Raw genomic sequence first — 13,610 nt, forward strand, 5'->3', positions numbered from 1 at the left:
TGAATGGTCTGTCCTCACACTGTGCATTTTTTTTCGTGCAGATCCTAAAGGACTTTCTTAACTACACTTTGGAAGAGCGGTTAGAAGACCAACCAAGTGAGGGACTGCTGACCGCCCTCTGGTCCTTATGTGTGGCCATCTTCTCTGTTGGTGGCATGATTGGCTCTTTTTCTGTTGGACTCTTTGTCAACCGCTTTGGCAGGTACTGAGCAGACACTTGGCCATGGAGTCTGCCTGCACGGGTTACCGGGAAGACAGCAGAGCACATCGGGGCAGGGAGATAACGCTGTGTGGGAACGTGTTGGCTATCCTCGGGGAAAGCTAGTCCACCTGCCTAGAGAGCTGCGGCGTGAGACCTTGCTCGCGGAAGTTCCCATTTTAGCTCCCAGGCTGGTTTAATTTTGCTAGAGTGAGGTCGCAACGGAGTTCCTTAAACTTCTTTTAAGGACAAAGGTTACTTCTCCCTCCCATCCCACCCACAAGGCAGTCACTGGCTAACTGTGTAGACCAGGCTGGCCTCTATCAAACTCAGAGGTCCAGCCACCTGCCTCTGCTTCCTTGGTGCCATGACACCCAGCCAGAAGTTATTTTTACTTCTGAAATTTTTGGAGACTTCTTGGAAGTCTTTTCATTATTTTATAAAATAAATAGTTTCGGGCTGGTGAGATGGCTCAGTGGGTAAGAGCACTCGACTGCTCTTCTGAAGGTCCTGAGTTTGAATTCCAGCAACCACATGGTGGCTCACAACCATCCGTAATGAGATCTGACTCCCTCTTCTGGAGTGTCTGAAGACAGCTACAGTGTACTTACATATAATAAAAATAAATAAATCTTAGCTGGGCGTGGTGGCGCACGCCTTTTAAAAAAAAAAAAAACTTTCTGCAACCCTTGCCATGTGGAAAATTAAACGATGGCTAAATAACTTGATTTCCCTCCCCAAAGAGACATTGATTGATATAGTACCATGTCATAAGGGTCATATGCTTCCAGATATGGCTGGTAATGGAGTCAAAGTCACATAAGCACACAATCCTAGCACCCCAGAGACTCCGGCACAGGGATTATGGGTTGGGGCCAGCCTGGGATCCACAGATAGAAGGAAAGAACCTACCTCTATGAGTTGAATTCTGATGACCTCCACAAACAGTATAGCACATGCTCTCTGTGGAATATACATCTTGCCACACGCAAACACAATTATAGTGAGAAACTTAGTTATCTTTAAAAGTTAAATTTATATATTCTAGACATGTAAATTGAAATCATGGTAATTAGTAAAGCAAACCTATTGTTGGATAATGCTTATCTCTTGTTTTTATGTTTTTAAATTTATTTACTTTATGAGTACACTGCAGCTATCTTCAGACACAGCAGAAGAGGGCATCATCAGACCCCATTAGAGATGGTTGTGAGTCACCATGTGGTTGCTGAGAACTGAACTCAGGACCTCTGGAAGAGCAGTTAGTGCTCTTAACCACCGAGCCATCTCTCCAGCCCACTATTTTGGTTTTTTAATGGTGTCTCATGACTCAGACTCCAGTGACTTTTTCCCTTTAGACAAAGAACCTCACTAAAGAAGAGAATGGAAGAGGAGGTGTTTTGGGGTTTGTTTGTTTGTTTGTTTTCATTTGTTTGTTTTGTTTTGGGGGGGGTGTTTTTGTTAAGACAAGGGTTTTTTTTGTAGCCATAGCTGTCCTTATACCAGGCTGGCCTTGAACTCAGAGATCAATCTGCCTCTGACTCAGGAGTGCTGGGACCACAACTTGTTGTAACTTTTTAAATTTTAACTTAAGAGTTTTAAATTATTTTTTCCCCTCTTAATGGTACTTGTGCATCTTGGCTGCACACTCAGGAATCCCAGTGATACCTCCTACTCTGAGACAATTAAGTGGGTCTCTCGGGGATGGGAACTATGTGTCGACATTTTTCCCAGCTCCCTTTATAATTTATTGGTCTATTTGAGCAAAGAATCTCACAGGTCCGCTGGGCATGGTGGTGCTCAGGAGGCCAAGCAGGTGGATCTGGGTTTCCCAAGCCCCTCAGCCACTGAAGGTTCTCATGGCTAGTCTTTTCTGTCTCAGCTGTGTCAGTGGCTCTGCTGCCAGCTTAGCTTATAAAGCATTAGTCACATCAGTTTCAGTACTAATTAGTACTAACTAGCCCTTAACTACTTGACACAGAGCCGGTGTTGCCTACCTTTTGAGGATTCAGGAAACTTAAAAAAAAAAATGTCCCAAATATCCGACCGTCTTTGCAGTATGAGTTCTATAATGAAATGTGATAAAATGGGGCTGGCACTGTAGCTCAGTACGGAGAAGCCTATGTCATGAAGCCGATGGCCTGAGGTGTGTAAGTCCTTGGGATCCACATAAAGGTGGAAAGAGAACCAACTCCAGCCAGCCACAAAGTTGTCCTCTGAATTCCACATGTACCCCATGGCACACTGGCACCTGGACACTCAAACACAAACACAGTACAGAATAAAAAGAAATCCTAAGGTATAGCAAAGTGGTGAGGAGGGTCCCTCAAGTCCACAAGACCACAGCAGCAAAAAGGAAAGAGATTTATATCTATGGAGGTCAGAAGAGCAGAGGGATGAGGAGAGACAGACAGGGTATCTCTCTCGTTACTAACCACTTTGTCTTTAACCTTGCAGACGCAACTCTATGCTTCTAGTCAACTTGCTGGCCATCATTGCGGGCTGCCTTATGGGATTCGCCAAGATAGCGGAGTCTGTTGAAATGCTGATCCTGGGCCGCTTAATCATTGGCATTTTCTGTGGACTGTGCACAGGCTTTGTGCCTATGTACATTGGAGAGGTGTCTCCCACTGCCCTTCGGGGTGCATTTGGCACACTAAACCAGCTGGGCATCGTTGTTGGGATTCTGGTAGCTCAGGTACCCTTACAGTTTTATGTGTTTAATGGACGCTAGCTAGCTCTGTGCTCCATGAATGAACTGACATACGTGAAGCACTCTATCTAGATCTGGCATGTATTCAATTGTGTATTTATATGTACATGTTTCAGATATTACTGTAGTTCATACGGTACCTAATGATACAGGCAGGGCCCAGAAAGAAATAGAAACAATTTGTTTTCTCTTTCTTATTTATGGTAAAAGGATACATGATTTTTTTTTAATAGTGCATTTATGGCATAGAAATACAATTGAGGTTAAACATTCTCTTTGTCTGCATCTAAGATCTTTGGTTTGGACTTTATCCTGGGCTCTGAAGACCTGTGGCCTGGGCTCCTTGGCTTAACCATCATTCCGGCTATCCTGCAAAGCGCAGCCCTTCCATTTTGCCCTGAGAGTCCGAGATTCTTGCTCATTAACAAAAAGGAGGAAGAGCAAGCTACGGAGAGTAAGTGCTGCTTGTTTGTCGCCTCCGGAGTGTGGTTCTGTGCGTGGTTAAGGGTGAGGACATTGGGTGGGTTTCTTGTAGCCCCCCCCCCTTGCCTGGATCTCCATGTGCAGGAATTGTTTTCTGATAGTGGACTTTTGCTGACCTGGGCAGCTCTGTGTCTGGGAGGCCAGAGATCTGCGGACCTGAAAGGATGGGTGGACTATAGTCCAATGCTGTGCACAGCCTTACTTCAGTTTCAGTGTGTGTACCTTATATACACGGATGTGACAAAGAAGGTCGTTTGAGTTCAGACGAACATGGAAATGAACACCAGTGAGCGCATACTAAATATTAACCTAACAGCACAGCCCTTTCTCAGAGCTTTCTCAGGACAGACCAACTTAAACACAATTGCCTGGCGCGTACTATAGATGATATCTGGGAAAGCATGAAAGCGAGGCAGGAGGCCATGTCCAGATGCAGGGCAGGCTCACTGACCAGAGTGGGTTCTATAGCTGTGTTCTGACAGCCAACAAGAATAAGCATGCCTAGCCGGGCGTGGTGGCGCACGCCTTTAATCCCAGCACTCGGGAGGCAGAGGCAGGCGGATTTCTGAGTTCGAGGCCAGCCTGGTCTACAAAGTGAGTTCCAGGACAGCCAAGGCTACACAGAGAAACCCTGTCTCGAAAAACCAAAAAAAAAAAAAAAAAAAAAAAAAGAATAAGCATGCCTTATAAATTGAATGTAAATGTTTGCATCGGAGGCACAAAAATCACATCCAGGAACAATCCAGGGAACAAAATGCACTTGAGGTAAAAGGCCCTCTCCCCCCTCCCCCTGTCCCCCTCCATTCCTTCTCACAGTTCCCCAAGGCATTGTTGACCTTGGTCATTCTTTTTTTTTTTTTTTTAATTTTCTTGGCTTGGTATGTAGGTACACATCTTTTTTTTTTCCTCAGATTTATTTATTATTATATATAAGTACACCATAGCTGTCTTCAAATACACCAGAAGAGGGCATCAGATCTTATTATGGGTGATTGTGAGCCACCGTGTGGTTGCTGGGATTTGAACTCAGGACCTTTGGAAGAGCAGTCAGTGCTCTTATCTGCTGAGTCATCTCTCTAGCCCCCTTGGTCATTCTTTTGACCATGTTCTGACCCTGCTGTCTGAGTCAGGACCTGAGACTGAAGTAGGAAGACTAGTAAAGATGGATGGATGTTCTAGGTGCCTGCTGCTGCCTGGCAGGAAACAGTTTTGTGGCAGGGGTTGGGGACATATGCAGTATCTGTATTCTTTTTGCCTCTTTCCGCAGTCCTGCAGCGGTTGTGGGGCACCCCGGACGTGGTCCAGGAGATCCAGGAGATGAAGGATGAGAGTGTTCGGATGTCACAGGAGAAGCAGGTGACCGTGCTGGAACTCTTCAGGTCACCCAACTACTTCCAGCCGCTTCTCATCTCCGTTGTCCTCCAGCTGTCTCAGCAGCTCTCCGGGATCAATGCTGTGAGTATCTGTCTGCCGTGGGCCCCGCCCGGAGGTGCCCACGCCCAGCTATAGTTTCCCGAAATTGCTCGCTCTTGTTGGCAGGTTGTCATGTGTCTGTAGAATGTAGTTAACTCCAGACGCTGGAACAGGAGGGTCATTCACTAGTACCCAGGAATGTGAGGTCAGCAGCAGGAGGAGTAATGGCAGCAGTAGCAACAGCAATGGGACAAGCCCCAAGGCAATAGAAAAAGCCAGAAGTAGTGCGGTCCATGTCTGTAATGTCAGCTCAAGACAGGAGGAACACCCAAATTTGAAGCCAGCCAGGGCTTAAAAAAAATAAGTTGGCAGGGTGCTCTCCTAGCGCACATGAAGCCCTTTGGAAAATCAGGTGGGGACCCATGGCTGCAATCCCGGTACTCGGCACTCGGGAGGTAGGGGCAGGCAGATGAGGGATTCAAGATCACTCTTAAATATATATTGAGTTGAGGACCAGCCTTGGCTACATGAGACCCTCTCCAAGGAAAGGGGTGGGGGGGGTGAATCTGTTCGTTTGAAAAGCTTCCTGCAGGACTCCTTACCTGCACTCTCCCAAGGAATTTTGACAGACCCCATTCAGGTCTCCTGATTTGAAAATGATAGTATAGCCATATATTACTAGAGTAAAAAGAATGATACTGATCAGAGCCTGGGGACTGCAGAGCTGGGATGGGCGTGAAAGCATGGTTGCACGTAGCCTTGGGAATGCATACCAAACAGAGCTCCTGGCTGCCTCACCCCAATCCTGCAAAACAGCACCCAAAACACCGCAGACAACTGAGGTGCATGGTGCATGCTGCCCCGTCCCATCTCACTGAACTGATTATTGGACTAACTCCCACTTTACTCAATGATCAGAGTTTGGCCTGGGTACACTCTAGCCCAAACCTGCAGGGCGATATTTTCCTGAGTCTCTTAGGAAAGTGGCCCGGACTTACTTGTTTCTTAAAAGGTAAAGGCAGCTGGGCATGGCGACTCTCTCCTTTAATCACAGAACGGGGAAGGTCTACAGAGTGAGCTGTAGGAAAACCAAGACTACATAGAGGGGCCTTGCCTCAAAAGCAGCAACATAAGTGAGTTCCAGGACAGCCAGGGCTACCACAGAGAAACCCTGTCTCAAAAAAATAAAACAAAAAACAAACAAACAGCAACAATGAAAAGGGAAATCCAGTGTGCCGCATGCTTAGAAATTACTTCACCAACTGTGAGAAGTGATGTTTCCCTCATCGTGCTTCTTGCCTTACAGGGTTAAAGTTGGGGTCACGCCACTCGTGTTTTGTTATTGAGCCTCAGGGTTGTCAGTGTATGATGGCTTTTCCTCTTTCCTTTCTCTTTTGTGCTGCTGTTTGAGATGGGGGTCTCACTCTATAGACCAGTCTGGCTTGAACTCACAGGTTCTCTTGCCTCTGCCTCATGGGTATTGGGATTAAAGGTGTGTGCCACCATGCTACGCATAATAATTTTTGTTTATTTGTTTGTTTTTCGTTTTTTGAGGCAGGATTTCACTGTATAGCCCTGGCTGTCCTGGAACTCACTTTTAGACCATGCTGGCCTCGAACTCAGAAATCCACCCGCCTCTACCTCCCGAGTGCTGGGATTAAAGGCGTGCGCCACTACCCCCGGCTGCATAATAATTTTTAAAAGGACCAAAAGGCAAAGGTGCCAGTGGTGACACACATCTGTAATTTTAACTAGGAAGGGTAAGACAGGATTAGAAGCTAAAGGCTATGTTGGGCTAGGTAGTGAAACAAGAGAGACTTAAATATCTAATTAGCAAAGTAGACATAAGAAAGTGAGAGATGGAGAGATGGCTCAGCAGTTAAGAGCACTGACTGCTCTTCCAGAGGTCCTGAGATCAATCCCCAGCAATCACATGGTGGCTCACAGCCATCTGTAATGGAATCCGATACCCTCTTCTGCTGTGTCTGAAGACAGCTACTGTATACTCACATACATGAAATGAATAGAAAAAAATTTTTTTTTTAAAGAAAGTGATGGAGCTGGGTACCTTTGGTGATAGATACCTTCTTATAATCCTTGCACTGGAGAGGCAGAGACTACAAAGTAACACTTGTTATACCCCTACTCCTACCCACCTCACCCAACCCCCCAAAAAGAAGAAAGTTAACTAAATAGTGGGGCTGAGCCTTAGAAGGAAACAGGGGAACCATGGGAGGTAGAGGGTGCAGAGGCCGTGTGCTGGCCCAGGATGCCAGGGCTCATTGCTGGGGAGCAGCCATTGATGCTCTTCTGTTCCCTTCTAGGTGTTCTATTACTCAACAGGAATCTTCAAGGATGCCGGTGTCCAGGAACCGATCTATGCCACGATTGGAGCAGGCGTGGTTAATACTATCTTCACTGTAGTTTCCGTAAGTTGAGTAGTTTGGATTGAGGCATGGGGATGAGAGAAACAAGAATTCTTTCTTGAAGTGTTCGAACATAGACTGTCTTTCAGCTCCTCACATCTAGTGAAAACCGTTTTATTGCTTTCCCCTGGGAGAAATAATAGTGGATGATGAGCATACTAAGTCATCTTCAGTCACCCAGCAACTGTGGGGCGGGTGGGAAAGGGGAAGTGTGGGCAGACTAGGTAAGGCAGTAGCGTCCTGTACACCGTGAGTTCACTGAGTCAGCCATGTCTTCCTTGCCTTCTAGCTGTTCCTGGTGGAGAGGGCAGGGAGGAGAACCCTGCATATGATAGGCCTGGGAGGCATGGCTGTTTGCTCCATTTTCATGACCATTTCTCTGGTACTAAAGGTGAGTGCTCTTTGAGTGGAAGAAGGGACGGGGTTGGTGAGACTGTAGTTTACTCTCTGCTGCGGGGGCTGGAGTGTTGACCTTTAAGGGCATCAATAAAGTCAAATTTGAGATTGCCAAAAGTACAGGTAAGTGAGTATCATTGCAATGCATGACATCTCTATTGTAAGATGCATTGTTGAATTCAGTTCTAAGGTAAGAATTTATGTAGCCTAGGATGGCCTTGAATTCCTAATCTTCCAGCTGCTTTGTGCCTCGTGAGTCTGGGCACCTGATCAGTGTCCTCAGACTTGATGACAGTCACCTTTATCTGCTGAGCCATCTTGCAAGCCATATCTAATTTAATTCCTAGCAGTCACCTAGGAATTAAGGCCAGACATTGGCTGTAACAGAAATCACTCTGCAGTAGTTCCACTTTACAGATCTTTCCATAGTCTTGGTACAGAGTGAGAAGGGTGAGGTCCTGTAGCTTGGATTCAGAAACGCTAGGCTTTTTACTCACAAGCGGAGCGACTGCTTTAGACAGCAGCTCTGAAAATGGGTCCTATGTCATACCATGCATTTAAACGGACTTTGCTTGTTTGCTTTCTCTTGCAGGATGACTATGAAGCCATGAGCTTTGTCTGTATTGTGGCTATCTTGGTCTACGTAGCCTTCTTTGAGATTGGACCTGGCCCCATTCCCTGGTTTATTGTGGCTGAGCTCTTCAGCCAGGGCCCCCGCCCAGCTGCCGTTGCGGTGGCTGGCTGTTGTAACTGGACTTCCAACTTTCTGGTTGGAATGCTCTTCCCCTCAGCTGCAGTAAGTAAATTCAAAATTAAACATGGCCTCTCACAAATCAGCCCACTTACTCCAACACATTATTAAGATTCACCTTAGGGGAAATGATTGTGCTAAGTGCCTAAATCAGACTTACTGCTTCATTCTCAAGGAAACAGGAGGGGGCAGCATGGGGCTCACGGCTGCAATCCTAGCACTTGGGAAGCTGTGGAAAGAGGGTTGGCCAGCCTGGGCTACAATTGAGACCCTGTATCAAAACAAAAAATTAAAAGGGAAAACTGGAAAATTTTGAGGACCTGTGATGGGGTAGGAACAGAAGGACAGTACCAAGCACCCAAACTTATCCGACCAATATCAACCAATATTGAAATCATCATTTCAGTCAGCACTGAGAGCCAAGGGCTCCTTAAGGGTAGGTGGTCTTCAGGATTTCCTGTAAGAAAAAGACCTGGAGCTGATTTGTTATATAAACCATTTCCTATTCCCATGAGTCTTTCTACACATCTGTATTTTAAACATTGTTGCTTTCCCCCCACCCCCCACCCCACCCCCGAGACAGGGTTTTTCTGTATAGTTCTGGCTGTCATGGAACTCACTTTGTAAACCAGGCTGGCCTCGAACTCAGAAATTCACCTGCCTCCCGAGTGCTGGCATTAAAAGAGTGCACCACCACACCCGGCTCATGGCTCGAATATCTTTTTTTTTTTTTTTTAAGATTTATTTATTTATTATATGTAAGTACACTGTAGCTGTCTTCAGACACTCCAGAAGAAGGCACCAGATCTCGTTAAGGATGGTTGTGAGCCACCATGTGGTTGCTGGGATTTGAACTCTGGGCCTTCGGAAGAGCAGTCGGGTGCTCTTACCCACTGAGCCATCTCACCAGCCCCCTCGAATATCTTAATATCAAAAATCCCTGGAAGGACCAGAAGTGGTGACACACATTTTTTTTTTTTATGATTATTATGTGTTTTGCCTGTGTATGTCTTGTACCACTTGCATGGCTGGGTTACAGACCATTATGAATGAGCTGCCTTATGGATGCAGGGATTAACAGAGCCTGGGTCCTCTGGAAGAGCAAGCCTGTTATGTTAACCACTGAGACATCTCTCCAGTGCTCAGGAAGCAGAGGCAGATGGATCTCTTGAGTTCACTCTCCTATTGAGTTCCAGGTCAGCCAGAACTAAAAAGTGAGGCCCTGTCTCAAAAGCCAGAAACAAAGCCACAGGAAGTCTTTGGAAGCAGTTAATTTTAGTGACTAGAAAAAAAGAATGGCATATGACTTGCAGAAATACATAATAGCATCGTAAGTCAACTGACCAATGATGCTGTGGAAGACTTGTAGCTTACTTAAGGCTAGTCAGATAGAAATGTGAAGCTCCCCTCACATTTATGAACACTTAAATTGGTACATTTGTGTGAAACAGTTGACCACCAATGAGCAGTCTTCTTTCTCCTGTCTCCTAGGCCTACTTGGGAGCCTACGTTTTTATCATCTTCGCTGCCTTCCTCGTTTTCTTCCTAATCTTCACCTTCTTCAAAGTCCCGGAGACCAAAGGCAGGACTTTCGAGGATATTGCCCGGGCCTTCGAGGGGCAGGCGCAGTCTGGAAAAGGCCCTGCTGGTGTGGAGTTGAACAGCATGCAACCGATCAAGGAGACCCCTGGCAACGCCTGATCTGGGACCACCTCCTTCACCTCCCTCCACTGTGGAAAGCCACCTCCCCTTAAGTGGGGAGACCTCATCAGGATGAACCAGGACTGCTTCTGAGCGCTGCTATTCTCACCCCACACACTCCATGAAAACTCAGCTGCACCCAATGCTGGGGTTTGACCAGATCGCCAATGGCTTTTAAGTGTTTGATTTGGGGGATACTTCTCTTGTAATCAGGAAAGACCAAGGAAGCCTACCTTTATATCGGGAGGGAAGGGGCCGCAGCTCCCCTTAGGTTCTAAAACCCGCTAACTAGGACAACTAGGGAGTAGGAGTGGGGTGCAGCACCGCCCCCACCACCACCTTAGCTTGCCAGGAAACAGATCTTCATACCCAGTGTGGAGGGCCCTGGGGGATTGAACAAAAGACCCCCTCCTCACTTGATACAGCTCTGCACAGCAAAGTAACTTGAGTTTTATTTATTTTATCTTCAGGTTGGATTGCATAAATATTTATTTTTTTAATTGTAATTTTACCAAATAATGAGACAGTAACGAAATTGAGGTTGGAGGGAGGTGTTTACAGAGAGGTTCAGGAGAAAAGAAAGTTTGGTGCTGGAGAGAGGGTACAACAGGGAGGATGGATGTTACTGGTGGCCTGTGAGTCACTTCCTTTGTAGACGAAGGGACACTGTCCCTTGTTATTTCTCAGAAGAGCGAGTGCCTGTACTAAAAGGCTCATGGCTTTCTGTGGGCCTTTTCTTTTAAGATTATAGTTTTTATGTAGTGTTACTAAAATCTAGGCTTGTTACTAAAGTGGTCTTTGTAGTTAGTGATATTGATGGATTTTTATGTTGCATGGAGTCCAGACAAGGGAGGGGTCACCGCAAGCCTCTCCTTTCCCTGGACCAACACCCTCTCTGTCCTGTGAGCTCGCTTTTTCTTTTCTGACGGTCACTCCCATTACTGGTCACTCCCATTACCAAACGGGTGGGCGGGCGAGCGAGCGAGCCGTGTGGATGAGTAGTTGTTGAGAGGCATTTATTTTTAAGAGATTTTAGGTGTTGATTTGTTTCATTTTGGTTTAAAGGGATTCATAGCTAACTTGGATTTTGTTACCTCAGCTCTGGGAGAGGATTTTCGCTGGATGACTATTAATGACTTGTTTTGAGGGAGTACATTTGTTGCTCTGGCGTTGTGGCATGCTAGCCTATGTCTGTTACAGTCTCAGGCTGCCCTTGTTTCCAGGTTCCTGTGCTATTGTGCTACATGCCCAAGGGGCCTTGGCTCTGCTACACACATTAGAGACAGTGACTGAATGCGCAGTGTGGTCCACGCATGAGGGCACGAATGTCTGTGCACTGTCACTTTGCTCTGGGCGTGAAGTCCCTGGTCCCTTGGCTCCTGTAGGTTTTTAATTGATCGACTATTGGAACTCAACCCTGTGTACAGAAGCAGCACTGCCTCTGCTAGGTGGAGCTTGCGCCCAGGATTAGATGCCACCAATTGGGTTCCCTGTCCCTGTTGGAGAGAGGTGCTTCCTTGAGGTCTGAAGTTGGAAGGCTCTACCTCACTACAGCTAGCTAGGAGGCGCAATGGAAAGGTGTGAGGTCAGGACTGTGGCTCCTGAAGACCCAGTTGTGAGCCAAGGGTGGCTTTATTTAAAGGGAGTTAAGAAACATGGCATATTGGTATGTTATCACCAAGATTCCCCTCTGCCATAGGTCACAGACACCTTCCCAACTGTCCCCTCCTCCACTTCCATAAATGGAGACAACCCTGATGGGCCTCACCCTTTTTCCACAGGTCACTGGATCCCACTGTCACCCTCGGTGCTTACACATATCAGACCCTTTAGGCAAACCCTTGCATAGAGTGGTAGAGCCATATCTCAGTGCTTGGTTTCAGTATTCAGCTCTCCACTCCCTGTGGCCAGTTTGGATTTAAGAACTCAGATTGCTATGGAAAGGGGCTTTGCTGGGAAAGGGGACTCCTAACTTCACCTCTTCAGTTCCTCCGGTGGAGTTTTTACATTTGCCAATGGCCATCTTGTGAATATCTTCATACATACTTTCTATTAATGTTACTGTAGTTTCTGTTTTGAAATAAAACTTCTGAATGTATGTGTCATGTCACAAGCTTATTTTTAACCCCCTCTTGTTCTTTCTCATTGGGCTTTAAAAAAACAAACAAATTAACCTTTAAATCCTGGCTGTGGATCTGGGAACATAGCTCAGTTGGTAGAGCACCCTTTGGGCTCAGAGTCATGGGTTCAATCCCCAAACCCCCAGCACTGCACAAACCAGGTTGTGGAGCATACCTGTAACCCAAAGCACCCCTGGGGCAGAGACAGGCTCTGTTAGACCGCACATTTGAGACCAACTACGACCTGCATGAGAAGGCTTTTTTCCATGTTGCTCTTGTATCTCTCCCAGGCTTTTACACAGATCGGTGTGACCACCACTCTCCTAGAGATGCACAGGCTGCTCTCTCCTAGTGTAGTTCGATCCCTTCCAGCGCAGAGTTGCTGCCTTTGGCTTGGCTTGCCCTTTGTTTCCAGCTCTTGTTCCTATAAGACCCATCTGATGCATGTGTTCCCACTGCACACTTCATCTGTTAGTGCTGACTGTGAGCTACAAATATTGACTGGGTCTCTCTCTTCCTGGCTTGGAGGCCCTTGGAGTAAGGATTAAAGGGGTGTGCCGCTGTGCTTTGTGGGCTTCCTTGATTTTTGAATGGGACATACTGGTCTAAGTTCACAACGAAGCCCAAGCTGGCTGCCTGGAACCCGGCAATCCTGCCTCTGCCTTTGCAGTGCTGGAACTAGAAGAGCGTGCCCCAACCCTTGGCTTTCAGCTATACAAATAGCGATTTCCTTATTCCAGAACTTTCCTTACCTTGTGGTTCTGTGGATGAGAAGAGGATGGCTCTCTCTTTGCCTCTCACAAAAGCTTAGCTGCTACAATTTGTTAAACACATGAAACTCAAGAAGAACGAAGACCAAAGTGTGGATACTGTGCCCCTTCTTGGAATTGGGAACAAAACACCCATGGAAAGAGTTACAGAGATAAAGTTTGGAGCTGTGAAGAAAGGATGGACCATCTAAAGACTGCCATATCCAGGGATCCATCCCATAATCAGCTTCCAAACGCTGACACCATTGCATACACTAGCAAGATTTTGCTGAAAGGACCCAGATATAGCTGTCTCTGTGAGACGATGCCGGGGCCTAGAAAACGCAGAAGTGGATGCTCACAGTCAGCTATTGGATGGATCACAGGGCCCCCAGTGGAGGAGCTAGAGAAAGTACCCAAGGAGCTAAAGGGATCCGCAACCCTATGGGTGGAACAACATTATGAACTAACCAGTACCCCGGAGCTCTTGACTCTAGCTGCATTTGTATCAAAAGATGGCCTAGTAGGCCATCACTGGAAAGAGAGGCCCATTGGACTTGCAAACTTTATATGCCCCAGTACAGGGGAATGCCAGGGCCAAGCGGTGGGGGGGGGGACTAGGGGGGGGAGTGTATTGGGGACTCTTTGGATAGCATTGG

At 46.7% G+C, this 13,610-nt stretch overlaps 1 protein-coding gene across 4 annotated transcripts in view; it reads left to right on the plus strand.

The window, feature by feature from the left end:
* The window catches only part of Slc2a3 (solute carrier family 2 member 3), a 73,863-nt gene extending 61,701 nt beyond the window's left edge, over nt 1-12,162 (plus strand). For 3 of the 4 annotated variants that reach the window (XM_085839963.1, XM_085839962.1, XM_021164170.3), the window contains 8 exons: nt 42-202; nt 2,657-2,897; nt 3,204-3,366; nt 4,663-4,850; nt 7,133-7,237; nt 7,524-7,625; nt 8,223-8,426; nt 9,873-12,162. In XM_085839963.1, coding sequence (XP_085696089.1) covers nt 42-202; nt 2,657-2,897; nt 3,204-3,366; nt 4,663-4,850; nt 7,133-7,237; nt 7,524-7,625; nt 8,223-8,426; nt 9,873-10,082 — 1,374 coding nt within the window. In that variant the 3' untranslated portion in view covers nt 10,083-12,162. Of the gene's footprint in view, nt 1-41; nt 210-2,656; nt 2,898-3,203; nt 3,367-4,662; nt 4,851-7,132; nt 7,238-7,523; nt 7,626-8,222; nt 8,427-9,872 lie in introns of those variants that run through there. The other variant, XM_085839964.1, reaches the window with a different exon arrangement.
* Nucleotides 12,163-13,610: the final 1,448 nt, after the last annotated feature.

This window comes from Mus caroli, unplaced genomic scaffold (assembly GCF_978045245.1).
Source record: "Mus caroli unplaced genomic scaffold, Mus_caroli_1 scaffold_7, whole genome shotgun sequence".
In the NCBI taxonomy this organism is placed as follows: domain Eukaryota; kingdom Metazoa; phylum Chordata; class Mammalia; order Rodentia; family Muridae; genus Mus; species Mus caroli.